Consider the following 24,792-nt stretch of genomic DNA (forward strand, 5'->3'; position numbering starts at 1 on the left):
TGCTTCGACTGGCCAATGGAGAAGACCATAAAATGAGACCGGAGAACAAACGACCAACTTGGCGATAGTCGAATGTTCCATACCTTTCATCGCTCATTGGTCGCAGGATCGTGCGAACGGGTGCCATCGTGGGCTGTGGCGTCGCAAATGGGCCTATTGTGCTATGTTTGTATGCACGCACTGTGCATAGGAATTGATGGGTGATCGATATATGATACAGTACAAATCGTGGTACAATATCGGCCCACCAAAGAGAGGGAGGGAGAGACACACCGTGAGCAAGCGGGAGAGAGCCCGCGCGGACAAGGCGCAACGTCGGAACTTCGCCTCTCCCTCGTGGCCCGCCGCCCGTGAGGTTCTGGCGTGAAACGCTAATTCCCAGGCGTACATACGAAAAACCCGCCCTTCCATCGCTTCTCACACCATTTCCTTGTTGGGAAAGGACGAGCGAAGCCACCACCTTCGAAATCTTACACACCTGGGCACACACACTTTCTCTTTCACCCTCATCATCATTGTTCCACACTCTCACACGCGAGGTGCAGCGGCACACACCTACATATCCAGTCTGATACGCGCACAGGACATCAGAGGACAGCCCGTAGCAGGGGAATCGGGTAGCCGGTGTGCATGTCGGTACTGAGGTACTTGAAGTATTTATTTTTACATATTAATATCATGATGCGGGAAAAAAAACAAGGTCCTGGCAGATCGGGTCAGCACGGGGGCGATGTACCACCGTTCTGGAGGGAGTGTTCGGCGTTGTTCCCTCGGGGGCCTTTTCCTGATGGGTGTGTCAAGCCAGGCCCGTCCGTCCGCCAGCCTGATCGAAGACGGAAATGATGATGGACGATTGCTGCGTCTCCGACCGAAGATGTGGAGGGTCTATCCACTGATGAGGTGAATGCTGGCAGTGGTGGTGATGGTGGTGGTAATGGTGTTGGTGGTGATGATGATGGTTAACGCGTGAGTTCTGCGGCGGCGGGTGTGTGTGTGGTGGGTGGGCCTCCTTTCACGACCATCTCGCCCACCCTTTCCCACATGCGCACGTTGTCGACTAGCACACGTGGTAAGCAAGCTGAGCGTTGCTGCCCTGCTAATTCTCGCTGGTCGCGCGACTCGTCTCGTTTACGTCTCATAATGACTCTCATTCGATCACTGCCCTGTCGCGGTGCCCAGAGCTTTTTGGGGGGGTGCGCAGGTGCAGTAGAGTTCAGAGCCTAAAAGATGTTAATCCTGGACAGACTTGAAATGCTTCATAGCGCCGCCGTCTGGTGAAGTCTTTCTCAATAATACTACACACCAGCAGCCCTTGGACGATCGTCCTGGGATTGATAAAAGTATCTGTCGGTCCTGTTCATCTGAGGTGCGTCTCCACTCTCGATCCCTCCTGCCATCAATCGTCGACGACTGTGCGCTTTACATCCCATTCACATGCCTCTTTGGATGAACCATGGACTCACCAGCAGCCTTTCAATCGCCTAGCAGTCATCCTTCCCGCTCTCGTGCTCAAACCAATAACCTATCCCGCCCTCGCACAACCTCCTACGCCGTCGCCGTTGATAGCCGCGGTGCCATACAGAAACGGTCGAGACAGAACGATCATACCCGTTCCATCTCCTTGTCACAGGATCGTCTATTCCGGCTGGCCACCGAGCAGTCAAACGCTCAATTTGTTCCTCCAACAACTTCCATACCGGACCCGTCTCTGGGTCTTCAACTTCAGTGGATCACTCCTCAACACTCCCCACAACCTCAAGGATTCTCAGAGCCCGTTATCGAAGCCTTCCCGCAGTGGTCCGTCCCGACTCCTCCCCGATCAGACTCAGGTATCCCGAACGTTGTCGACGCCGACGATTCCTCCGCTTGCATCGGCTCCTCCGCCGGATTTGATCACTTCGAGCCTGCAACCGCCGCCGAAGAGATGAGGTGTGTTACACCAAAACGAAACGCTGTGTTACGAAGATCTGACGACCGCGATAGCTCATTAGGCTACCTGCTGCCGTCGCAGTATGGCGCATCACCATACGAGTCGGAACAAAACAGCAGTAAGCTTCTTGTTGGCAAGCATCGACGACGACTCAACTAACCACCATGGTAGACTACGCTCCTATGGAACCCAACTCGATACCACCTATGCGCACACCCCAAACCTCGACAACAAGTGCACCAGCTTCATATGCGCCTGGCGCATCTACCAGCCCAGCTCTGTATCAACACGCCCGACATCCAGATGCTGCCCGACGTTTCCCTGACTCTCCTTCATCCTACGAACAAAGCTACCGAGCGGTAGCGACAAGTAATCCTTACGACATGCGTCCGAGCAGCAACTACTCTGTTGTCTCGGGCCCAACGATCCCGCCCATCAGTGGCCTCACACAAAATCAACTAGGATCACCTCAAGCGAGCCAGATCTCACACTATACCAGCGGGCATCTTCCACCAAGGTTGGTCCAACGTTACAGGTCACGACATTCGATGAGCTCTGCTGACCGGTCGTCTAGACCTTCATCATATGATAATGCTCCTGCATACGGCCAGCCTTCCTCATACACTACTGCACCACCACCGCCTTCAGCATATGGCATGTCAAGCCAAAGCTATCCCGGTCCCTCATATAGCAGCAGCAGTGCCAATGAACTAGCCCATCAAAAATCACCAAGCGGTGACTCCACGGTCCGCGTACTGAATCAACGACCGAAACCACAATGTTGGGACCATGGATGCAACGGCAGGCAATTCTCTACCTTCAGCAATCTACTACGACATCAACGTGAAAAGTCGGGTACCGCCGCTAAATCCTACTGCCCAAGATGCGGCGCCGAATTCACACGCACCACCGCGAGAAATGGCCACTTGGCGCATGACAAGTGCACCAAACAACGGCAAGGATCGGACTCAAAGTAGGCGAATCGATCCCCCAGATTTCGCGCGCGCGTCACATCACGCCGCATCTGTCACCGGTCTACGGCTCACGGCGCTGCACTGTGCCGCATGGTCAACGCTGCGTATCGCCTGCGGCCGGGCGGCACAAACACACCTTTCCGGACGAATCACCGTCCGAGAGCTTGCTTGTTTTTGCATGTATTTCGTATCGACATCTGAGCAATCAATGTCACGAGCGACGGGACGGACTTGCCCGTCAATTTTCTGTTGCTCATTCTTTGTGGCGCGTAGGTCACACATATGGGTTGAGTGGGATGACAAAGGCCAGCGCCTCTGCGCCCGAAATACCATTAGGTCTGGAGTCTGGGAAATTTTTCGTGTTTGGGAGAGAGTTTTCTATTCTGGTTTTACTGATGCTGGCATTTGTACAGCGAACACATCGCACACATAGTGATGTTGTGAATTTTAGCTAGAGCGAGATCTGGGTCGCGCAAGGGAAGGAAATGCGGTGGAGCTGGTCAGACGATGGCGTACAGTACGATCTCCGCTACAAACCGGGTTCGCTATGCAGACTATGACAATGATTTACATACAGATCGTTTACCGACCGCCGCGTCCGCGTCATCAATCTGAATGGTATCCAGACCGTTCCTGTGCCGTGGTCGGTGAGGATGACGTTTTGACACCCAGAGATTGTCCAAGCACGAGGTCGCTTAGCAAAGAATCCTTCGGAACTTCACCAAAATCCCATGGAAAATCGTCGATCGAGCGGACGTTTCTTCCTTGTATAGGAGGAGGACAAAAGGAGCGGGAGGAGGAAAGTTGGTGGATGCCCAGACGGTTGTGCCGCAACAGCATCCAATCTGGCACAGTTCAAGCATAGAACCCTAAGACACCAACCACATGGGGTGCCCCCGATCCCATACCTTTACTCTCGCGTAAGATGTTCCACCCGAAGCGGGCCCTAATTGGCCTAGTGGAAGTCACGAGGAAAGGCCGACATGCGACCAGGGAAAGTGTATCGTGGTATTTCCGGTGGATTGCCTCGCTGATCTTCCAATAGGCGTGCCACATTTCGTGAGATGTCATTCAGGCATACATGACAACGCACACCTACGTACAGCAGGTGACGATCTACACCACGATGGCTCTGCGCCCAGCTGTTAGGTGATAGAGGCAGAGAGCGAGCGAGCGAACAGACAAACGAGCGAGGGAAACGGGGTAGAAGCGGTGTGGAGTCATGTCAGATCAGCCCTACTTGTGATGCACATCGCGTGCTTCGTGCACTCTCGTGCGCAGGAGAGCACAGTGCGTTGCGACTCGTGTTTCATCAATCTGGTCCCCATCCATCGCGCAGGGATCGAATCCTTGCACGCGACGAGTTCACTTTCTGTTCACAGTCGATCCTGACCGAAGGGAGGATAATACAAGGGAGCGCCGGCAACACCATCGCTAGGTGACCTGTTGGGCCAAACACTGGTGCTTGTGACAGGCCCCTCCATAATCGCGGGCATTCGGTGTGAGATCAGGCTGATCCGCCAACATCGCTTTCGTGCGTGGGTCCTCCATCCCTTCCCCTTCCTGCGGTGTGGTCGTCTATTCGCGGCGCACGTATACAAATCCAGAAAATGATCAGCGTCTCCATCGGGCACCTTCTTGCATAGGCAAGGATAACCAATATCCCTTGTCACTCGCACACACACACCGTGACAGCTTCAGCCGGCCATGTCACTACATGCGACACGCTTCATGTGTTATGTGAATGGTGGTGCTCCATCCCGCAGCAGAGATTATGCATACGCAGCTCAAGTACGTAAAGAAGCGAAGACGGAAATAGCTTCATGCGCTGGACCCGCACGTTCGCATTTTAGTCCCGTCCCAGCCTCATGTCCCCATGGAGCAGGTGGGTGTGCGTGTGCGTGTGCTACTGTAGCCCGCCGCATGGCCAACGCGTGGGCGACGCGCGCCCAGCGTGCAGAAAAACGCACGACGGAAGACCCGGCATCTTGGGGCTGCTCCTTTCCACGGGCGTTTTTGGCGCGCAACGACAGGAGCAGGAGCAGGAGCAACAACAGTATCTCTCCGTCTCTTCTGCATTTCCAACCTGATGGGTAGGAGCCATCCCTTCCGCGCTGTCCCCAGATAGGAGCCGACAGGTGACATTCCTTCTTCCTGCCCCGTTCGCTTGAGGCCATCGGCGGACGTTTTACGGTGGAGCGAGCGGCGTCAGAGAACGTGGTCGCTTTGCGGAGACGCATTCCTCTATGCAGGCCGTGGTCCTTTGAAGGTTACACAGCGCGGACTTCACGTTGTCCATCATGAGCAGCACCGTATGTTCGTCACTCGTTTTGAGATTTCTGTCAGACCCGCGCATGGCGAATTTTCTCCGGTAGATGCTCTGATGGAAATATTTCGCAGCATCATTTGATGCCTGTCCATTGCCCCTCTTTACGCATCCCGCACGTCTGCCCGGAACGAAGATTATCCGCGAAATTTGTTTACGGTGTCCGTATCTATTACGATGGCAGAGCTCGGACCACACACGCCTGCTCCGGCGGTGATGATTGCTCGATGATGATGGAGGGCATTGACCACCATGGGGTTCCGCAACACCATGTGTTTGACCATACTCCGTTAAGCAAGAAATCCGCAAGATAGTCGACGTCGACGATTCGAGTTGTGCCTAATCGACATAATGATCGCCATCCTGGTCACAGCGATTCACTCGAGTCCTGCCGACTCGACACCGCTTTCGCCTTGGCTGCCAAGCGCAAGGTAGCGAGCGCTTCAAGGCGCGCAACGGCAGAACTTCACGAGAGTATGACGATCGAACGAAGGAGTCTGTAAGGATCCCAGCACGAGCGCGACCCTGTGCGAAGTTGCTCGATAGACTCAACGGCCAAGCATAGCATATGAAGAAACACGCAAAGCACTGGCCGGGCTGGACCACGCGTTTCCACCTAGCCGGTACCGCTTCGCTTCACGAATATTTACGCCTGCGACTAGACTGCAATGTTCTGAGAGAGAGCTTCGAACAGCTCCGAGTGAAGCGACACCGAAGCTCTGCGCACGCGAGATTTACCTGAATTCCCCAATGATGACCGCCACCGGGATAATTCATCCTACAGCATCCCCAAGATTGCTTTTGATCGAGCCAGGAACTGCTTTGCCAGAAGCAGCAGTATGGCCCGAAGTGTGGGACTTTACAACACCACCACTACTTTCAGAAATACGCGAGATGCTCTCCCTTGTACTATCTTCATCTGGAACGGGGCGCAACCACCGGCCGCCACCACAGCGATTCACGTGCTGTTCCCGGCGGAGCCGCAACATCACACTGCAAAAGCAGCCCAAAACAGGTTTGATTCGATACGCCACACGAGATACCAGATACACGCGGTGGGACCGTGGAGTGTCTGAAGCTATGGAGCATGTATGAGGGGCAAAAGCGTAGGATTCGAAAGGAATGCCACGCTGCCCACTTCCCATGGCCTCGCATGGCCTCGCATGGCCTCGCATGGCAAAGGTAGGATTCCATAGTGGGCGACTCGCGTGCGCCATCGTCGTTGCTTTGCCTGCCCGTTTCACTCTTGCTTCGACTCTAGGATTCCGGACCATCTCAATTTGGTCGATGCTATCCTCAGATCCACAGGGTGGCAAAGTTTGGCAATTGAACGTGTACGGCACTATTGACAGCCGAACATGGTTCATGCCCGACGCCGCCCTGAGCGGTGTCTCATGTGTTTTGTCTGTATAGTGGGTACTGTAGTCATTCCCCCACACTTCCGCGCAAGTGATATCTCCGAGCAATTGAGCCCAAGTGCTGTGTTGTGAACATTGATGTGGCTTACATAATCACACATGAGGCAAGTCCTGGTCGAGGCGAGCGAACGTTGGCAAACCGGCGGAGAATTTTGTGGAGATTCAACCACAAGAACCCTGCGGTCTCAATGTACGAATGCGGCGCGGTGCAATACTCTGGGTTGATGAGTCACGTGAATGCCATGAGTACAATACCAGTCATACCTTCAGGGCTCAACACGTACCCTGAATTTGGGGTGAGACGTCACTCGTTGTCCTCTGGTCGGGACTCTTCACGATCACATAAACACGCGGATCATGCGCAACAAAGAGTTCGAATACCATGACTTCCTCCATCTGATCAGTCGACCCGAAGCGCAGCTTGAAACCGCTTAAATTTACCATTTCCCGACAACGTTACAATGTACGCATCGATGGCCCAACAGTTCCGCATTCACCAGTCCCATACGAACACTCGCTATATAGCGCGGCATAAACAATTACAGAAGTGAACAACGCATGTTCCGAGGGAAATCCACTTATCTAGAGCTTTCATGACTTGGTAAAGCGATCATCAGCAAGAATTTGGGCACCGGCTCAAGCAAAAGTGGGAAGACATTGGAGGGAACCGCTTGGCGATATTTGATAGCTGCACAATATAATGGCCTCAATTTTCACCTATGATCCAGACCCGCCACGGGTGGCATCGCCGTGGCTACAAGCCATTGCCGACTTGCCCGACGAGCGTCCAGACGCCTCTGGTCCTAAATTATCCGTCCCGTCAGTTATGGAATGTAGGAAAGTCACTCGGTTGCAGGCTGAGCCTCAGGAGGGCCCCATTGAGTACAAGTTGCATTTGCTTCTGCGCCCGCGGCGGAAATTTCGATCGACAAGCACAGGTGGTCATACTGCGCCACCGAAGCATGCGAAATTTGGTCAGGCGATACCTGGACGTCGAGTCCCAGAAGCAGACGGCGGCCATGGCAATTATAACCCTGCCGCGCCAGCTGCGGCAATCTCAACTCAGCAGACGCGCCAATTGCGATTGGAGAAGCTTACTACCCAATTGATGTGGCGTCTGCAGCAATCTTCTCCACATCACACATCATCTGCCACTAATACCATCATCCCGGCGTTCCCAGAAGCGCTTCCAGAGCTCCAGGCACCTCAGGAGATCTCGAAGCTACTCCATGGCCTGGAGGAGAGCAAAGGCGCTCTTTATGAGATTGGGGTTACCGACGATGGCGCGCTCATTGGTCTTGCTGAGGATGAGATGTTGGAGAGTTTGAACAACCTACGAGCCATGGCGGCCTGTCTGGGATGTACGGTCGAAGTCCTGCGCAAAGAGGTAGTCGGAGAGTGTGAGTGGCTAGAGGAGTCTATCTCTGGAGGCAAGGAGCGCAAAATTCGCCGGGTTGGCAAGTTGATCGTTGTCGAGGCGCTCGTGAAACCTTTCTTGCATGCCAAAAGCCCGGTGATCGACTCCCTGGAGCTGCCACAGCATCTACCCTCTCTTGATGGGATCACCAATGATGCAGACTTGACTCCCTCGAGTACGGAGCAGCTCCGCATCACTCTTACTGGACCGACCATGTCGGGAAAATCAACCTTGCTAGGAACGTTGACAACTTCGACACTGGACAATGGTCGAGGAACTAGCCGTTTGAGTATGCTGAAACATCGCCATGAAATCACATCGGGTATCACGAGCTCCGTGACACAAGAACTGTTAGGCTATCAGGACGGTACCGGAGGAAGTCTGGAGGTTGTCAATTATGCGACTGAAAATGTCGCAGCATGGATTGATATTCATGTCGCGGCGGCAAACAACAGACTAGTCCTGGTGTCCGACTCAGCCGGTCATCCGCGTTACAGGCGCACTACATTGAGGGGACTCGTTGGTTGGGCACCTCACTGGACTTTACTCTGTATACCTGCAGGCGACGTATCAACCACGTCCAACATCGTAGGATCTCCGCTGCAGCAACCTGGCGCTGTCATGTCCGAAATGGACCTTTCGGGTGCTCAGATGGACCTATGCCTCCGTCTGTCGCTGCCTCTGGTCATCGTCATCACCAAGCTTGATCTCGCATCACGCTCTGGCCTCCGTGAGCGTTTGACTAAGATTTTGGACACGCTTAAAGCTGCTGGGAGGAGACCTGTCATCCTCCCCAATCGCCCTGGTGCAGTGTCCGAAGAGGATTTACAATCCCTTCCCACATCTGCCCTGGACAGCGTGCGCAGCGCTATTGGCCCGTCATTCGAGGACAAGCTGTCCATAGTGCCTATTGTCTTGACAAGCGCTGTGGATGGTACTGGCATTGGAAATCTTCATTCTCTGCTCCATGTATTGCCCATTTCAGCTTCGCCAGCACAAGTAGTGCATGACGCGCAGTCCGCAGTTTTTCACTTGGAAGATGTTTACAGCAAGCCTGCTGAAGGCTCAGGCGTCATCATCTCCGGACGCTTGCGATCAGGCTTGATCTCAGTCGGAGATGTGCTAGAGCTCGGCCCATTCTCGGGTCATGACCCTCTCGACGACTCGGAGGATTCCGATGAACGACCTCTGCGCAAAGCCAACGCCCAGCCTCTCGCCTCTCGCTCATTCCCTGGTGCCCTGCGAGGCGCACATTTCGCCTCCCCCTCCCTTGCACTTCCCACACAAGAGTGGCGGCGTGTCAAGGTCACTAGCATCCGCAATCTACGCTTACCAGTTCACTTCCTAAACGCCGACCAAGTCGGCACCATCGCCGTCGTGCTAGAAAACGAGGACTCGGCGAACAGGCGAGCTTCTGACCTTGCACTCTCCCGCATTCGTAAGGGCATGGTCCTCGCGAGCTCGCGACCTGTCGCGACCCGCACTTTCAGTGCGCGCTTCAAGCGCGAAGACCTCGAATCGCTCGCCGTCGGCAACCATGTGGTGGTATACATCTCGAGCGTGCGCGCGTCCGCAAAAATCATCTCCGCGCGGACGCCCGATACTGCGCCCGCGTCTCCTGTCCTGGATGGACAGAGTCATGAGCCGTTCTCCTTTGATGATGTTAATGCTAGTCTGATGGATGGGAAAGAGATGTTTGGACCTGTGGCAGGAGTGGTCACGGCCGCGGAATTGGTTGTGACTTTAAGCTTCGATGCGGCGAAGGAATTTGTCATGGTTGGTGATCAAGCTTTGCTCATGCCGGGAGGCGGACCAGGTCTGTATGGTGGGCTGGAACGTGGAGAGAAGGGTGTAGCTGGCTTGGAGGGCTTTGTTGGACTCATTACGGAGGTCCATGCGTGAAGCTTTGTGCGCGTGTTGCTTATCGCTACGTGACTCTGGGCTGAGGTGGTTGTGATGTTGGAGCATGGTGGTACCGAGACAGATTGTAGGCTCATTGATGTGAGAAATGAAACTGCAATGCCGCGTTGATCTCGCAGGACTTTCGTAAGACGAACTGTCGATCCTGCCTGACCACTACATCGATTGATTGACCTCAAAACTCTATTCATACATTCGTCATGCTTTCGCGCTCTGTCATTCCGAAGCTGAGCATTGTCATGCTATGGACACAAAAATTGATCGTAAGACCTTCCCGTGTGGGAGCTCACACACACTCCGCCTCTCATGAATCGCCAAAAAGCCCCGCAACACCATCCAGACCGGCCTCGTCTCCATGGTCGATGCCAGCCTTTTGCTCGACTTTCATATACTGTTGGGGCACACTACTCCGCCGGCCCTTCTTAGCCGCCGCGAGCTCCTTCCTCCGGTCGATCTTGCCAGCTTCATGGATACTGACGCCGCGCACTCTTTCTAGGAGCTGGAGTACCATGGAGCGTTGATTCCGCTCGCTCTTCGCGCTTGAGCTGAGGAGCGTGCGAATCGTCGAGTCCACTGCGTTCGGATCCATCGATGGCAGGGAGGCGATGACCTCGCGAGGGCGCTGCGATCTGGGCGAATAGAGGACGATGATTTGCGTGATCAGCATTGCGAGATCTTTCTGCATGTCGACGAAGTAGGGCTCGTTGAGTGAGGAGATGCAGGCTTTGAGGACCTCCGTGCAGATGAAGTCGCCGACTTGTGCGGCGACGACCTCGGTGATTGATGTATGGTTCGGCGAGGCGAATTGAGGGATGATGCTGCGGAAGATTTTGCAGATCATTTGGCAGCATCGTGTGTCCTGCATGCGAAGCGCGTGGGTACAAAATAGGATCAGCGGTTCCAAGATACTCGGATCGGAGAGAACCATGCTGGTCACAGAAGGTTTGTCGGCGACGCTGACACTGCCATTCTCCGCGGGTGCGCTGTGCGACTTTTCGTGCTCCAATAAAAATGAGACGAAAGCGACCATACTGTAGGTGATCTGGCGCAGAACGCTTTCAGTCCGCATTTCGTCGCTCAGGTCATCGTCCTGAAGTTTGTTCTGTTCAGCCGTCCGGGCGACCGCATCCCACTCTGCGGCAATCTTGGCATCGAGCGCGACAAACATCTTTTTCAGCAAAGCCGGAAGGAAGTTGACACGATGATGCGCAGGGCATCGCTGCACGAGACCCGTCGCGAGGTTGATGATGGCAGAAAGATGGTTCGTTCCCAAACTGATCACATCGTCGAACAAGGCGTCCGCTAAAGGTTCTGCCAGATTCGGTAACCCGTAGAATGTCTCCTCAAACTTTGTCATGAAATATAGAATGTGATAGCCGTTTTCGCGAACATTCCGCATCGTTCCACGAATGGTGCTCGCAAAGCCTTCGAAGGACGTTTTCGAGCCAGAAATTCGAGCGTAGAATTCTTCCTTACTCTCATTGGAGATACCCGACTGCCAAAATCGATCCTGGAGTGACCTTTGAATCACCGCCTGAAGGCCCGGCGGAAGGTCTGACCAGTTGTTCATATTCGAGAAAGCTGATGCTTGTCGAAGCATCGGCAGCAGTGGAGGCAGTACGAATGGAATAAGCGTGCTCCAGAGCTGCGTTGCGCTTTCGTGCTCGTTCGTCCCAGGCTTTAATTTCTCGCACGAAGCGGCAAGCATTGATTTAGTCATGCGCAGCGGAAGACGATCACTTCTCTGCTTGACGAGATCCTGCTTGGCCCGGCCAGCTTCATCTAATTGCTGCGCAGACCAATCCTGAATCCGATCGAAGCCTTTCTCCTGATAGAATTGTGGCAGATCGTGTAATCCCAAGAATTCGTTAAAGCTCTTGAAGCTACTCACCGAAGTCGCCAGATCTGGGCTTGTCCATGCATCATACACCGGCTTGAGCATCTGCTCGAGGCGCTCATTCCGGACGTCCTGATTGATGTCGTTTGCGCGATGAATGATCATGAAGAGGAACGCTCTGTATCCCCACACTAACCTTGCATCGTCTTGATATTTCTGGGTCATTTCGTTCACCCGTGGCTCAAGATCGCCGTACACGTTGAGCAACTCGTTGGGAAACAACAGCGCAAGCTTTTGGAGCTCTATCGCACGTGCATGCTCGAACGACAGTACCGCTTCTGTGTAGGCTGCATGTTGCGATTCCACTTTTAACTGCATGACAAGAAGATGGTGCACGACGTCCAAAGCGAAGCTAGACGACACGGGTTTGAGGATTTTTAAAATGTGCACGATGATGGACATGACCTGTTCAGTGACCCCTGGATCATCAACTTCAACGCGCGTAATATCGGTGCACCACTGCTGTAGAGCTTGAGCTGCGTCTTCCTTGTCCTTGTCTGCCTTGACATGAATCGGGTCGGCGGGTGTGAGAGCTGCTACGTCCATCGTCCATGCGCCATATCCTTTCAATGCGCTGACCACGACATTGTACTGAGCGTCAAATCTGAGGACCGATAATTTGTTTTTCGAATATGTAGCAGCATCGAAATTGCGTGCTGTAGTGTAAGGTCCGCTCACAAGCATTGATTGTGTTTCGCCGAGAACATAAGAGAGTGCATCAATTGGCTTGGTGCGAGTGATGGACTGGATCACAATGTTACAATACCGACGGTAATTGCCAAGAAACGCATGTCGCTCTGGGATCGTGTCGAAATCTTCATTCAAAAATTGCAACGTCTCGTCGATGGTATCCTCAGGGAGCGCTTCGTAGCGGAGTAGGCGTTCGCTACATATTTGCAAGAGCGAGGGCAAAGCAGCCAGGACTAGATCTATGATCACATTCTCCTGCACAATCAATTGTTTGGTCCAACTGTGAACCGCCGGTATCGATACTGTGAGGCTCTTGCTTTGTGATATGAGCAGGAGGAGGCCGTAGAATGATTGCAGGTCAACGGATTGGTCAACAATCGCGATATGCTGCGCTACAGCATCTGCAAGAGTCGAGACCAACTCGGACATCTTCTTCTGAAGAGTGTGCTTCTCGTCGTCCTCGCCAGGCCCTGCATAGGCTTGCTCAAAGGTGGACCGAAGAGCCGGCTGCCTGTCTGCCCTCAACATTTGTCGTATCAAGCCCATCCAGGTCTGTTGTAATGTTGATTGTCGATGCGCTAGGGCAAGTAGAACTTCAACGGCGGCGGTATGCAAAGCCACATTGTCGGTATGAAAGGGCAAAAACAAGCAGTCTACCAGATTCGCCTCCTCGACGGCTTGAAATGTGATCCAGCACATAATCGACTTAACGGCGTTGAGAGACTTGACAGCACATAGCTCCATGAGTTCGACTGTTCGCGAGTCACTCCCCATCCGAGATTGTTTGACGGAGATTGAGAAGAGCTCGCAGATTCTGCCAAGCCAACCCTGTCGCCCAGATCTAACTTCTTTGCTTGTGCCACGACTTGTCAGATGGGTCGCATAGACGTCTGCTGTGATGACGATCTCATTCAGCGCCGGGCCCAAAATGTCCAAACGCAAGCCAGCCACTGTGTCTTCGCTGTTCATGATATCTTCGCTTAACATCTCTAGGATGTACAAAACCAGCAGCTTGTTCACGAAGCTCTTCTCGTTCGAGGTATCCTCCCAGAGCATGACCAGTTGTTCGTCCATATCGATCCAGTCTCCGGCCCAGCATCTTTTCGCGACCTCGACCCATAATTGACCAATCTTGTTGCGAAGAAATTGTGCCTCATTGGCTCGTAGGTTTGCGGCGAGAGTCTGAACCCAAGTGCGAAGTTGAGTCGTTTGTTCCTCACTGTAGTCTAGCCATTTGTACTTGACACCGAAGTCGAGTAGTTGGAGACCGTAATACCGTACGGCGTCATTCTGAGCGGTGTCGCTGGCTAACGCGAAGCCATTGAGTGGTGCATCCGCTTGTGATTTGACAGCCTCCAGGTGCTGCAGGGCTTGTTGTCGAACGTCATTTGGCACACGCGGATCGAGAGTTGCATTCAGCGCATTGCTGATATGCTCGAGGCTGGACGTAGAAGGGCCTTGCGCCGATTGAGTAGGGTTGTCCATGTGATTTCGGATAGTTGACAGAGCTTCTACAGAATAAAATTCTTCTCAACACACGTGTAAGGTTTATACAATGTTGTGAGAGTGGTCGTCACGCATTACTACCGTCGGTCTTGTACTGATGGTGCAGGGGGCGCGGGAGAAACCAGTAGCATGATTGTAATTTGCGCTGAGGTAGTGATTGCGCTTCTGCTACAGACAGAGTAGAATGTTGTCCCATCTATTAACTAACCCGGGCAAATCAAAATGAGGCAGGTGTAGTAGATTGGATAGATGCCTGGGGGAAATTCTGATGGATCTGGACGCGTTGGTGGGGCGGTTCTAACGCCGAGGCTGCATCGAACGGCTGTCACACGATGTAGATCTTTGTGCAAGGAACACACACTGTACAGAAGATCGTTGGGAGTTACACAACATAGCTGATTCATTGATCACGAGTCTGACTGACGAATTGGTGGATTCTCGACCGTCTCTCATCCATGTACCATTTCATGATGGTTGGTTACATGATCATACACTTTCTACCCAATCTGTCTACTCAATCTCTCAAGTACTAGAGTACACGGCGGTACAGTAACGTCCACATTCCACCTTTTGTTCAACACTAACTTTGCGGCCCTTTCCATCTTTGCCCAGACGGGCTGTTTGTCGAGGCGTGATGTGGAATCGATGCTCTTCCCTTCCACCACTGCTCTTCTTCGCGCGCTTGACCTCTGCCTGCATATCTAAAGGCTGGATGTACACTGGCTGCGAAACATTGTTCCGCTTGCCGGTACCAAGCTGATAATGCTCATTGCCGCCCCAGAACACTATGTCTGCGCCCCAGTTGGTGTCGTCGGTACTTGTCTTGTCAGACGCCGAGAGATATGTGATGTTCTTCATGACGGCACTCGCGTGTGTGCTTCCGACGCTGAGATGTGCAAGACGGATCGGGACGGTTGTAGAGGTAGGCTCGTCATATTCGAAAAGCCCGGATAATGTCGGAATACGGGCTGGGGTGGATTGAATGTGCGTCCAGCGGTTGTTGGCAAGGTTGCCCTGAATGCCGGAGCCGAAGGCGAAAGTGTCGGCGGTAATGCGGCCGATGGACCGGTTGGCAGCGGGATCTGATGACTGCGAAGCGACCTTGACAGCGTCGACGGTGAAGTAGCTGTTGTTCCCGCCAGCAGCGATACTGGTGATTTTCGGGATTTGAGAGGTACCTGAGTACAGCTTCTGGGTAGCAACGAGGGATGGAACATCAACAATGCTGGCTTCGGTCGTATATTCGAAACCTAGTTGACCGCTAGCATTGTCTCCCCAAGCAAACACGCGGCCATCTTTGTCCAATGCGAGCGAGTGGTGATCACCGCAAGCGACGCTCGTAACATTGAATCCGCGCAGAGTGGTGATCTCATGTGGCTGATCAAAATTGCCCGCAGGACGAGTTGACCAGGTTAAACCAGGAACTCCAAGCTGCCCGCGCGACGGGAAACTGTCCGTAGCAGAGGCAAACGAGAAGACACGTCCGGAGTTTGTTACCATAACTGCATGTTCAAGTCCACTAGCGACAGAAGTAACTTTTTCGGAAAATCCGAGATTCTTTGGAGTCAACTGACGGTAGGATATCCGACTGCGCCCGTTCCAGAACGGAATCCAGCTTGCTTCTGAGACTTTAATCCCGCTCGCTTGATCGTCGGCGGAAACAGGCACGGTGTACACTTTCCCACCCTTCGATAGACCAATGATGCGATCCTTGGAAATCGTCAATGACATCAGATCTTTGCCTTGCAGAGTCTTGACCGGGTTTTCGATGCCAGGGGCATATTGGATGCCCCACTGTAGTAGATCTCCATTTTCATCGATGGCAGCACCAAAGTTGCGATCGAGCTTCAGGTCTCGTAGCAATTTTCCATCGAAGAAAGCTATTCTGCGTGGTGTTTTGATAACCGATTCTGTGCTGTCTGGTGCGACCACGCGACCGACGTTACTTCCCCAAGCGTATACGCCTGGGTTTTCCCAAGATCGCTTGACCTGATGATGCTGACTCGAAATCAGATCGCGATTCTCCTCTTTGCTCACATTTGGCTTTTTCCGTGACGCTTCGAAGATGAGCGGGTTGTCCTCCTCTGCTTCCGGTGCCTCGGCATGCGCAGATCGCAAGATTCCGCCATTGTTTATGTAGAGCTGCGATGCTGTAGCCAAACCGCCGGCAATGGCTATCGCATATATGGAGCGGACAAGTTGGCGTTGCTTGCGATGTGCTCGACCGTGATATGAGACCGCGGCAAGGCGAGAGTAGCCGGTCTGTTGGTGTGTTAGGAAGTTCGCTCTACTTGACGATGATCGAGCTTTGCATGTTGATGGTGCGGTCCTGGCTGCTGTTCGAGCAAGCGTCTTTGGCATTTGCGAAGACATGATGAAACTCGCGACACCTCCTGTTAGATGAAGGTTGGATTGTGAAGGTCGTCAATCATTAATTCCAATGCGATCCTTGGGTGTTGACGTAGGTAGAAATGGGGTATTTCGATGGTTTGCACAATGGAAGGCAGATTAGATGCAGGCCTGGCGAGTCGCACGGCAGGGGAATGTAATTGGGTGCCCAAGAAATCGATGGTCTAGACGATAAGCTCGCCGCCACTGCTCGGGTCCTGCAATAGAGAACGTCATATACATGGAGAACGAGAGGTGGAATTTGCGGACGCTTTGCCCCGTGGAGAAGCCAGATCTGAAGATCTGACGCTGCGGCTCGGGGCGTTGCGTAGTGTCTTTCAGTGGGGATCGATCCAGATCGCAGCAACGTCGGACCCTGTCACATTGCTGGATATTTCGCGCGGGGAGTGGTCACGAACTCGAGAGTACGAAGAAAAGTGACCAAATATGTTTCAAAGGTTGGTTTGCACAAAGGATCGTCACTTCAGCAGTTATATCTGCTCATCATTAGGACTGTTTGTACGGCGAGGAGTTCAAGTCGAATACGTTTCGAAGGGTTTGCAATGTATTTGCATAGAAACATGGTACAGACGTGCAGTAGAAGCTTTCATTGTGTTGATGAAAATCTATTTGTTCGCCGAAGGTGCACATTATGGCCAGAATAATTATTCTACACGAGAATAACGTACACACATAACATACCAATAAGTATATTGTGAAGCTGCTAATACGTTGAATAAGCTACTTCATCACTACCTGCTGAATTGCTCTCGTACCCTCGTCACACCATTGCATAGCGTTTCCTTCCCAGTACCTGAGCTTTGAAAATGACCAAACACCGCGCTGTGTTGAAAAACTTTCCTTGGTGCAAGCCGCCCGACCAAATTGATATACCCAAACGCCTTTATATGCACAATTACGAGAAAATCGTACGCCTGGTGGCGTCTGCGTTTAGACGGGCAGAGGGAAGGTGCTGGCCCAGGCAATGATCTCGTCCTTCATGGCCTTAATCTCGGGGATGGTGTTGGCACCACCGGCAACCTTCGCCTTGAAATCCTTCTGCTTGTTCGCCTCTTTGGGTAGCTCGGCTTGAATCTTCTGTGTGAGCTCGATGCACTTGTGGACATATCCGGCGATGCGGTCGAAGTCAGCCTCACCCATGCCACGAGAGCTCATGGCAGGAGCACCGATTCGGATACCACATGGTGTCAGGGCTGACTTGTCACCAGGGGTGGTGTTCTTGTTGCAGGTAATGTTGACCTGCTCCAAGACGGCCTCAACACGGGCACCGTCGAGGTTGATGGGCTTCAGATCGACCAGAACCATGTGGTTGTCAGTACCATCAGTCACAAGCTTGTAACCAAGAGCCTTGAATGACTTCTCAAGCTGCTTTGCGTTCTTGATGACTTGCTGCTGATATTGAAGGAACTCAGGGCTCTGAGCCTGCTTAAGAGCGGCAGCAAGGGCGGTGATAGTGTGGTTGTGGGGTCCTCCCTGGTGACCTGGGAAGACAGAGAAGTTTATGGGGCCCTCAAGGTCGTAGAGAACCTTGACTTCCTTGCCGGCCTTGATCTCGGTCTTGCGGACGCCCTTGCGGAAAAAGATCATGGCACCACGGGGACCACGCAAGCTCTTGTGAGTGGTAGTGGTGACAATGTCGGCGTACTCGAAAGGTGACTTGTTGACACCGGCAGCGATGAGACCACTGATGTGAGCCATATCCATCATCAAGTATGCGCCGACCTTGTCGGCAATCTCCTTCATCCTCTTGTAGTCAATCTCGCGGCAGTAAGCGGAAGTACCGGCAACGAGCACCTTGGGTCGGTACATGAGGGCGTTCTGCTCGAGCTGGTCGTAGTCGATGATGCCGGTCTCCAAGTTGACGCGGTAGGGGAAGGTCTCGAAGTAAGTGGAGACGGCACTGATTTTTCGCTGCGGAGTTTGGTATCCGTGGCTCAAGTGGCCTCCGTGGGGCAGATCAAGACCCATCAGACGGTCGTGCGGCCTCATGATAGCCTGGTATACTTGCAAGTTTGCAGGACTGCCGGACAAGCACTGGACATTGACGCCCCACTGCTCAGGGTTCAGGCGGAAAGTCTCAAGGGCGCGCTTTTGGCAGAGGAGCTCAATCTCGTCGATGTGCTCATTACCACCGTAGTAGCGGGCACCAGGATAACCTTCGCTGTACTTGTTGCTCATTGGCGTTCCAAGAGCGTCAAAGACAGCCTTCGATGTGACATTCTCTGAAGCGATGAGCAGAATGGACTCCTTCTGTCTCTTGATCTCCTTGTCCATGATCGCGGTGAGCTCAGGGTCGAGCTCGACCAAGGGCTTGTGCATCAACTCATAGTGTGTCTGGGAGAGCGCGTAGCTCGGTGGCAGAGTACCGTTGGTGGCCATGATGACGTTGTGATGGTGGTAAACGTTGATATCGCGGATGAAGAAAAGATTGAGATGTCCGCGAGAAAATGGGAATGTTGGGTGAAAGTAGAAATTAACAAAGAAAAGAATCTTGGGACACCACAGTAAACTATCGCTCGGCGACCATCATCGTCCAAAAATTGCCGCTCGGTGACTTCCAGAAATTCTCACTTGCCCCTCCGACCGTGCGGACATCGAAGGTTACCGGCTCAACTATAACGGACGTGTCTTCCTGGAGTCTCATTAAATACTGTCATCCGGTCAGTCGTCCTATTATCTATCGCCTGTAAGTAGCGTGTTTAGTAGAGATTCTTCGTGCTTGTTAAGTCATAGCCATGTGCCAATGAGCTAGATCACTACAGAATCTCCCCCTCTAAAAAAGAATCAGGGTTCTGCCGATTGCGCTCCAAGCGGAGTTTCTCTGGAGTTTCTCCGCCAAACCCTGGTCCCTAGTCGTGACCATTGATGATGAGGACCTTAGGACCTGACAGCCTCGCAAAGATTCTTGCTCCCTTGCGGCCTTCTCCGGCGTAGGCTGCTCTATCGTCCATTGCCCTCCTCGGACGACTCCGGGCTGACGACGTCCACCCATGCATCAATGCATGTTTTCCGACAAGCAAAGGTTCACGGATAAAATTGGCATTTAGATCAGACTAGGCACCTCGCGTAAACAACAAACGTCGTGATAATGCTGTATCATGATACATAGATCAAAGGTCGTTACTACACGCGCAAATGAATGAATGGTCACTCAGAGATCAACCTTTGCGGGACTTTGCCTTCTTGCCGCCGGCTTACTCCACTTGTCTATCAGCAGTCTGGCCACATTTTTGCCCATCAATGCATTCGTCTCCATGGTGCTGATGAACGAGTCCATACCACCGGTGTAGTAAAGACCTGACTCAAGCTCTGACTTCTCGAACGTTACGCGAGGGTATTCGTAAGGATAGCTGTGCCAGACTTTACGGTATATCCAAGTCACGTGCCGCGAGACATCATGATGCGCAGCAGTGTCTAGTGACTGGTCTTGAAAGCGGAACAATTCCGCTAAAAATGCTTCAGTGACCGCATCGGGCGAGAAGATCTTGTAGATGCATTCATGCGCCTGTGTGTTTGGGTTGATTGTCGTGTCGAGAAGCGAGATGCTGAAGAAGCCAGGACTACCGACGCTCGCAGGACCGCTTTGAGCTGGTTCGTTCTTGGGCAGGGTCGTCAGGATGACTTTGGGAACCAATGCGTCTGGCTTAAGACCGAAGAAGACTGGCGATAGACGGTACAGAGAGGTGAAGATTGTGACATGTAATTGCACGTAAGGGATTTTGTCAACTTGTCTTGAGACGTTGAGGAGCTTGAGACCGGAGAACTGATGTGGTGCTGCAAGGATAACTGCGTCGTAAAGCTTCGACTCTGGACCCGTCTTGCTGCTCTGCGTAGCGACAGAGTAGGTGCCATTTGATAGTCGTTCAATACTGCGCACTCCAGACGACAAATGTAATTCAGCCTTGGACGATGCAATCATATTGTCGAAGATTCGCCAATTACCCCCTTCCACGGCCATTGCACCTTCTGTGGCCATACATACCATCGCTTCCAGTCCATGAATATGAGCCAAGTTTTGTGCATAGTTGACGCGGGTACTCGCTTGCACGACATCATTCCCAAAATCGCCTTGAATTCCGTTCGCAAGCATGAATTCTTCTCCTGTAGATGCAGTAGCAGACAACAATCCGACGCTCACTGCTGCGGCTGTTAGAGATTCAAATGGGAAGATGGGCGAATCATACACCTTGAGAAAGGCTCCGACGGTCGCCTTCATAAGGTTGATTGTCCGGACAGGCGCGAGACCATATTTCCAAAATAACTTGGCAAGGTCGAACCAACCAAAGGCACTGCCGTTTTGTATGAGTCGAAAGACTTGGCCGTCCCAGACACCTAATGCCGGACCTCCATTGGGCTCGTCCCGCTTCAACGAAGACGTGGAGAGGTTGAAGTCGTTCACTGCATCCACGAGGATACGGTTGACTTTGACAAAAATACTTGCACCCAGTTCCACCGGCTGAAGGGGATCGTCATACGCGTTTACTGTTGTTGACCTACCGCCAACATAGTCATTTCTCTCCAGAACGTCAATGTTCAACGAAATATCGTCCAGTTGCGCATACTTGGACAGGTGATAGGCCGCAGACGATCCTGCCGCTCCAGCACCTACGAAGTATCAACTGCTTCATCTTATCTGTCTGCCATAAGGTGAGACTCACCGACGATGGCGACATTGAGAGAACGTGACGTCGATCTGGTTTCGATCTGTTCTGCCGACTTCTGCACTGTCGCAGCTGCTGGCAACCCTAACGCAGTGACTACCGCGATCACACATCGATATCTCATCGCGGGAGCTATTTGTCCGGGCGGGTTGCTTCGCGAGATCGAGAGCACTTTGCTTGATGAGGCTATGTTCAGCCCGAGTCAAGCCCGACAGATGTAATAGACAAACTCGGTTGACAAAAGTATTCGTGCCTGCGTGAGGCAAAGACGCGGGGGACCGCTTTACGACCTGCTAGGCGTCGTCATGCACAAAATACTGGTCGGCATATGGGGTTAAAACAGTACACCTGGGGACTGTCATAGTACTGGAGTTGAACATCACGAGCAAAAACATATTGGCCAAGGGTTGGACTCCTTCTACATGGAACGGTGACGAAAGTCATCTTTGATCAACCTCACAGTCACTAGCGATTTCACTGGAGACGGTCAGAGAAGCCCACAAGGGGTTGGGACTTTGATGTGTACGTCGACCTGGAATAGAAAGCCATCGTCTTACCCCTGGTGCTGATTAGCATCGCCACGTCCATGATGATGTGCTCTGTGTCGCACGGCGTCGGTGGACGGAAGTTTGGCTCCGCACGCGCCAGGGCCGAGGGTGCAGTAGGCAGATGTGTTGTCGAATGCCTGCATCAGTCCTGCATTGAATGTGACAGCGTTATTGTGCATGATCCTGCGGGGTTGGAGTCTGCCACAAGCAGTCCATTTACGATATTCGTATCCGACTGGGTTCTCTCTTCCCACAGTGTCGGGCTCCAAGAGTATCTCTCCGTGATCACGATGTTACCAAGACCGGGGGCGGGCAATGAATAATGAACCATTTCATTAGGCGTCTACAACGGGGTTTTCGATAGATTCCAACGTTGATGGTACGAGTTCAAGCGAACCCAAAGCAGTAATAGCTCCTTCAACTAGCGGCCTCCATCTCCGCCCCAAAACTCCTGAAAGTCTGCAGGGACGTGCGGCACACGATCGGCCCCTATGTGCGGACATCATCGTCACTTGTTATTCCAAACCGAGCACTTGAGTGGGTCTGTCAGAGGATACAGCCCCTCAACGTGAGACTCAAAGATCAGCACGTGGTGCTGAAACGCTGAGGGAAACCTTGGACGTCTTGGAGACTCAGCTATAAAGGCAATGAGAACGATATTGGTAAAGCGCACCCCTCTCGGCAAGACCATCTCGACAGGGTTTATTACTTCGCGGCGACAGCGTGTAGACTAGACGTGCGTGCGTGCACACTACGGTGTTGGTATTACTCTTCCACACTTTCCTCACTCTTTGATGCTTCTCTTAACATTCTTGTCAACAGGAATATTCTCGGGCTGGAGCTTTCGCTCGTCCGACTGTATAACTTTTTACGAGCCATTGAGTTGCTCGTTCTTGTCACATTTCTCGAATCTCAGTACGTTGTCGACATTCCTTCGTGCCGCGACATCGGCATTCGCGACGCGTATCTTATACACCACGCTCCCTCATAAATTTAAGCCGCATTTGAAAGACCGAATCACTTGATTGGCCGCCAATCATTCATGCCGTAAAGGCATAGTCATTCTTACCCAAAGTATCTCTTTACTGGCCGCATACACAACATGGGTAACTCCGCCTCAAAGAAGGCGCTTCTTGAAGCTGCTGAAAGGCGTGCTCTGGCCGTACAGTCCGATCTCGCCGCCCGCGAACGTGACCTGGCTCGCGTGGAGAAAAACCTCGAAACGTCAAACTCAGAGAAACACAACGCTTCGAGCGAAGCCGCTAAACTTCGAAAATTAGTGCAAGATCTAGACGTTCAGTACGCGGCAGTCGACGAAGAGCGGAAACGAGAGATTGAACGCTTGCATGCCCAGGTGCGACAGAAAGGTAGCGAGACAATTGCTCAACAGCAAGTGTCGAAGCTTCGCACCTCTGAGCGCGACGATGCTCGTCATGCCCTGAGAAAGGCCGAGGAGAAGTCAGCGAAGCTTGCAGACGAGCAACAGGCTCTCATACAACCGTTGAAGAACAGAATCGAGGAGTTGGAGGCTGCGGCGCAGGCGTCCGCCACCGACTCGCACGATCGACAGGGAGAAATACAGGCTGCACGCGCAGCACACACTTTGGAGTTGGAGGCCGTGCAGAGCAGGCTGAATGAACAGGAGGCTGCTTATCTGGAGCAGCTCGCGGCGTCAAGAGGAGAAATCGAAAAATTGCGCACTGCTCATCTCCAACAGCTCGAAGCCAAAGACAAGGATCTCGAATCTTTGAAATCAGCACACGCACAGCAGCTCGAGGCTACTCAAAGGGAAGCTAAAGCTGCAGCATTAGTCCATGCTGCCAAGACCGAGAACCAGAACGGGCTTCAAAGCTTGGTTGACTCTCTTCGGCAGTCCAATCGTGAACTCGCCGAAAAGCTCGCAGTCGCTGAGGCCGCAGTCGCCGCCAAGAACGTCAAGACTAATGCGGCAAACGAGTTGAACCTTGTTCGTACTTCCACCAACGCCAGTACAAATGCGAAGCAGTTCTCAGCTTCACGCGCCCTCGCAATGCGTATCTGGAAGCTGGCGAAGTCTGAAAACGCAGTGCTTGTGGCCAGCAGTCCTCGCTTGACACATCAATCCAGCATGCTCAGCGTGCGCGACTTCATGGAGCCCGCCACGCCCACTCCTGCTCTCACCACAGCCAGTACTCCTTCCAGCTCACCGGAGCGCGCCAGTCCTCTTGCCACCAGTGTGGCCGGTGAGAAAGACTTCTCAAAGCCGGTGCGCTTTTCTCTTTACCCTCGCATTGGCAAGGACTTGAGGATCGAAGTTGGAGACAATGAAGAAGAGGTCATGGTCGAGATTCGGGAGTGGCACCGTGGTGTGCGATCATTCAAGGTAAGCTATATCCACCAAGCCGCGTTGAAGATAGTCCGTGAACAATGAGTACTGACACACTGCCGCCCAGGGTATCTCAATCCCCGTTGGAGATGCTGGCGAACTCGTCAAAATTCTTCCAGACATTGTGCGCCTTGCAGAGCTCAAAGAAGACAGTATTCTGAAGGCAGACCTACAGAGAGAAGCCGAACTACAAAAGGCCACAGCTGGAAAGATTCCTGAGATTCAGATCGAGTCATGAAGGGATAAAACACACGATGAAGGCGTTCTACAGGCCAGCCGTTTACCGTTCTCCACGCCTTGGTGAAATAGTTCACCACCCCTCCACACTTTGCGGACCAAGTTTTGGACCCTATCACCCTATCACCCGTTCCTTACGATTTGGAGACCATTCGGACATTTATTTCACCACCTTGGACAGTGGTATCACCACGAAGCGCATGACGCGCATCTCTTTTTGTTTACAACTTGTCGATGCCAATGAATGTTGGTCTGGAGCGATATGCCCTGCTTGCGACAAGTTTGTACGTGCGAGTCGTTGCATCCCGACCTGATGGGCTGCTGACGTAAACTCGTGATTGTTTCGGTTCGAGGCGTTTGAGCGTGTTCATATTTTAACTGATCGCAACTGTATTTGGGAGAGAATGTCTATAGCGCTCGCTTATGATTATTTGTCTTCAGAGGACCTGGGCTGCGATCTTCAACATACTAGGTAGTCATACATCGTATTGATG

General features: G+C 52.7%; 9 protein-coding genes across 9 annotated transcripts; 4 read left to right on the forward strand and 5 right to left on the reverse strand.

The window, feature by feature from the left end:
- The first annotated feature begins 1,338 nt into the window (after positions 1-1,338).
- Positions 1,339-2,346, forward strand: K489DRAFT_145753 (uncharacterized protein). The gene has a single exon (XM_033599174.1). It carries the CDS (start codon positions 1,454-1,456, stop codon positions 2,087-2,089), a length of 636 nt encoding a protein of 211 aa, XP_033461987.1. The 5' UTR covers positions 1,339-1,453; the 3' UTR covers positions 2,090-2,346.
- A 240-nt stretch (positions 2,347-2,586) lies between these two features.
- Positions 2,587-2,907, forward strand: K489DRAFT_392947 (uncharacterized protein; the record flags this gene model as incomplete). Its single annotated transcript, XM_033606757.1, has 1 exon — positions 2,587-2,907. The coding sequence occupies one exon, from the start codon at positions 2,587-2,589 to the stop codon at positions 2,905-2,907; it is 321 nt and encodes a 106-aa protein (XP_033461988.1).
- A 3,096-nt stretch (positions 2,908-6,003) lies between these two features.
- Positions 6,004-7,092, reverse strand: K489DRAFT_368172 (uncharacterized protein; the record flags this gene model as incomplete). Its single annotated transcript, XM_033602930.1, has 3 exons — positions 6,004-6,709; positions 6,738-6,864; positions 6,933-7,092. 3 exons carry the CDS (start codon positions 7,090-7,092, stop codon positions 6,004-6,006), a joined length of 993 nt encoding a protein of 330 aa, XP_033461989.1.
- Positions 7,093-7,191: 99 nt separating this feature from the next.
- On the forward strand, positions 7,192-10,128 carry K489DRAFT_145794 (uncharacterized protein). The gene has a single exon (XM_033599175.1). The coding sequence runs from the start codon at positions 7,349-7,351 to the stop codon at positions 9,965-9,967; it is 2,619 nt and encodes an 872-aa protein (XP_033461990.1). The 5' UTR covers positions 7,192-7,348; the 3' UTR covers positions 9,968-10,128.
- Positions 10,129-10,289: 161 nt separating this feature from the next.
- K489DRAFT_368174 (uncharacterized protein) lies at positions 10,290-14,057 on the reverse strand (the record flags this gene model as incomplete). The annotated part of the gene is made up of 1 exon (XM_033602931.1): positions 10,290-14,057. One exon carries the CDS (start codon positions 14,055-14,057, stop codon positions 10,290-10,292), a length of 3,768 nt encoding a protein of 1,255 aa, XP_033461991.1.
- A 425-nt stretch (positions 14,058-14,482) lies between these two features.
- On the reverse strand, positions 14,483-16,702 carry K489DRAFT_377490 (RCC1/BLIP-II). The gene has a single exon (XM_033604167.1). The coding sequence runs from the start codon at positions 16,449-16,451 to the stop codon at positions 14,601-14,603; it is 1,851 nt and encodes a 616-aa protein (XP_033461992.1). The 5' UTR covers positions 16,452-16,702; the 3' UTR covers positions 14,483-14,600.
- A 384-nt stretch (positions 16,703-17,086) lies between these two features.
- K489DRAFT_377491 (glycine hydroxymethyltransferase) lies at positions 17,087-19,134 on the reverse strand. The gene has a single exon (XM_033604168.1). It carries the CDS (start codon positions 18,864-18,866, stop codon positions 17,418-17,420), a length of 1,449 nt encoding a protein of 482 aa, XP_033461993.1. The 5' UTR covers positions 18,867-19,134; the 3' UTR covers positions 17,087-17,417.
- A 382-nt stretch (positions 19,135-19,516) lies between these two features.
- Positions 19,517-21,875, reverse strand: K489DRAFT_399223 (Prenylcysteine oxidase; the record flags this gene model as incomplete). The annotated part of the gene is made up of 4 exons (XM_033606956.1): positions 19,517-21,092; positions 21,146-21,334; positions 21,609-21,625; positions 21,706-21,875. 4 exons carry the CDS (start codon positions 21,873-21,875, stop codon positions 19,639-19,641), a joined length of 1,830 nt encoding a protein of 609 aa, XP_033461994.1. The 3' UTR covers positions 19,517-19,638.
- A 748-nt stretch (positions 21,876-22,623) lies between these two features.
- K489DRAFT_145849 (uncharacterized protein) lies at positions 22,624-24,211 on the forward strand. The gene has a single exon (XM_033599176.1). The coding sequence runs from the start codon at positions 22,799-22,801 to the stop codon at positions 24,104-24,106; it is 1,308 nt and encodes a 435-aa protein (XP_033461995.1). The 5' UTR covers positions 22,624-22,798; the 3' UTR covers positions 24,107-24,211.
- The last annotated feature ends 581 nt before the right edge of the window (positions 24,212-24,792 follow it).

This window comes from Dissoconium aciculare (genome assembly GCF_010015565.1).
Source record: "Dissoconium aciculare CBS 342.82 unplaced genomic scaffold K489scaffold_3, whole genome shotgun sequence".
In the NCBI taxonomy this organism is placed as follows: Eukaryota; Fungi; Ascomycota; class Dothideomycetes; order Mycosphaerellales; family Dissoconiaceae; genus Dissoconium; species Dissoconium aciculare.

Coding starts and splice junctions, on each gene's coding strand:
- K489DRAFT_145753 (XM_033599174.1), top strand. CDS start 1,454: ATGGACTCACCAGCAGCCTTTCAATCGCCTAGCAGTCATCCTTCCCGC.
- K489DRAFT_145794 (XM_033599175.1), top strand. CDS start 7,349: ATGGCCTCAATTTTCACCTATGATCCAGACCCGCCACGGGTGGCATCG.
- K489DRAFT_377490 (XM_033604167.1), bottom strand. CDS start 16,451: ATGTCTTCGCAAATGCCAAAGACGCTTGCTCGAACAGCAGCCAGGACC.
- K489DRAFT_377491 (XM_033604168.1), bottom strand. CDS start 18,866: ATGGCCACCAACGGTACTCTGCCACCGAGCTACGCGCTCTCCCAGACA.
- K489DRAFT_145849 (XM_033599176.1), top strand. CDS start 22,799: ATGGGTAACTCCGCCTCAAAGAAGGCGCTTCTTGAAGCTGCTGAAAGG.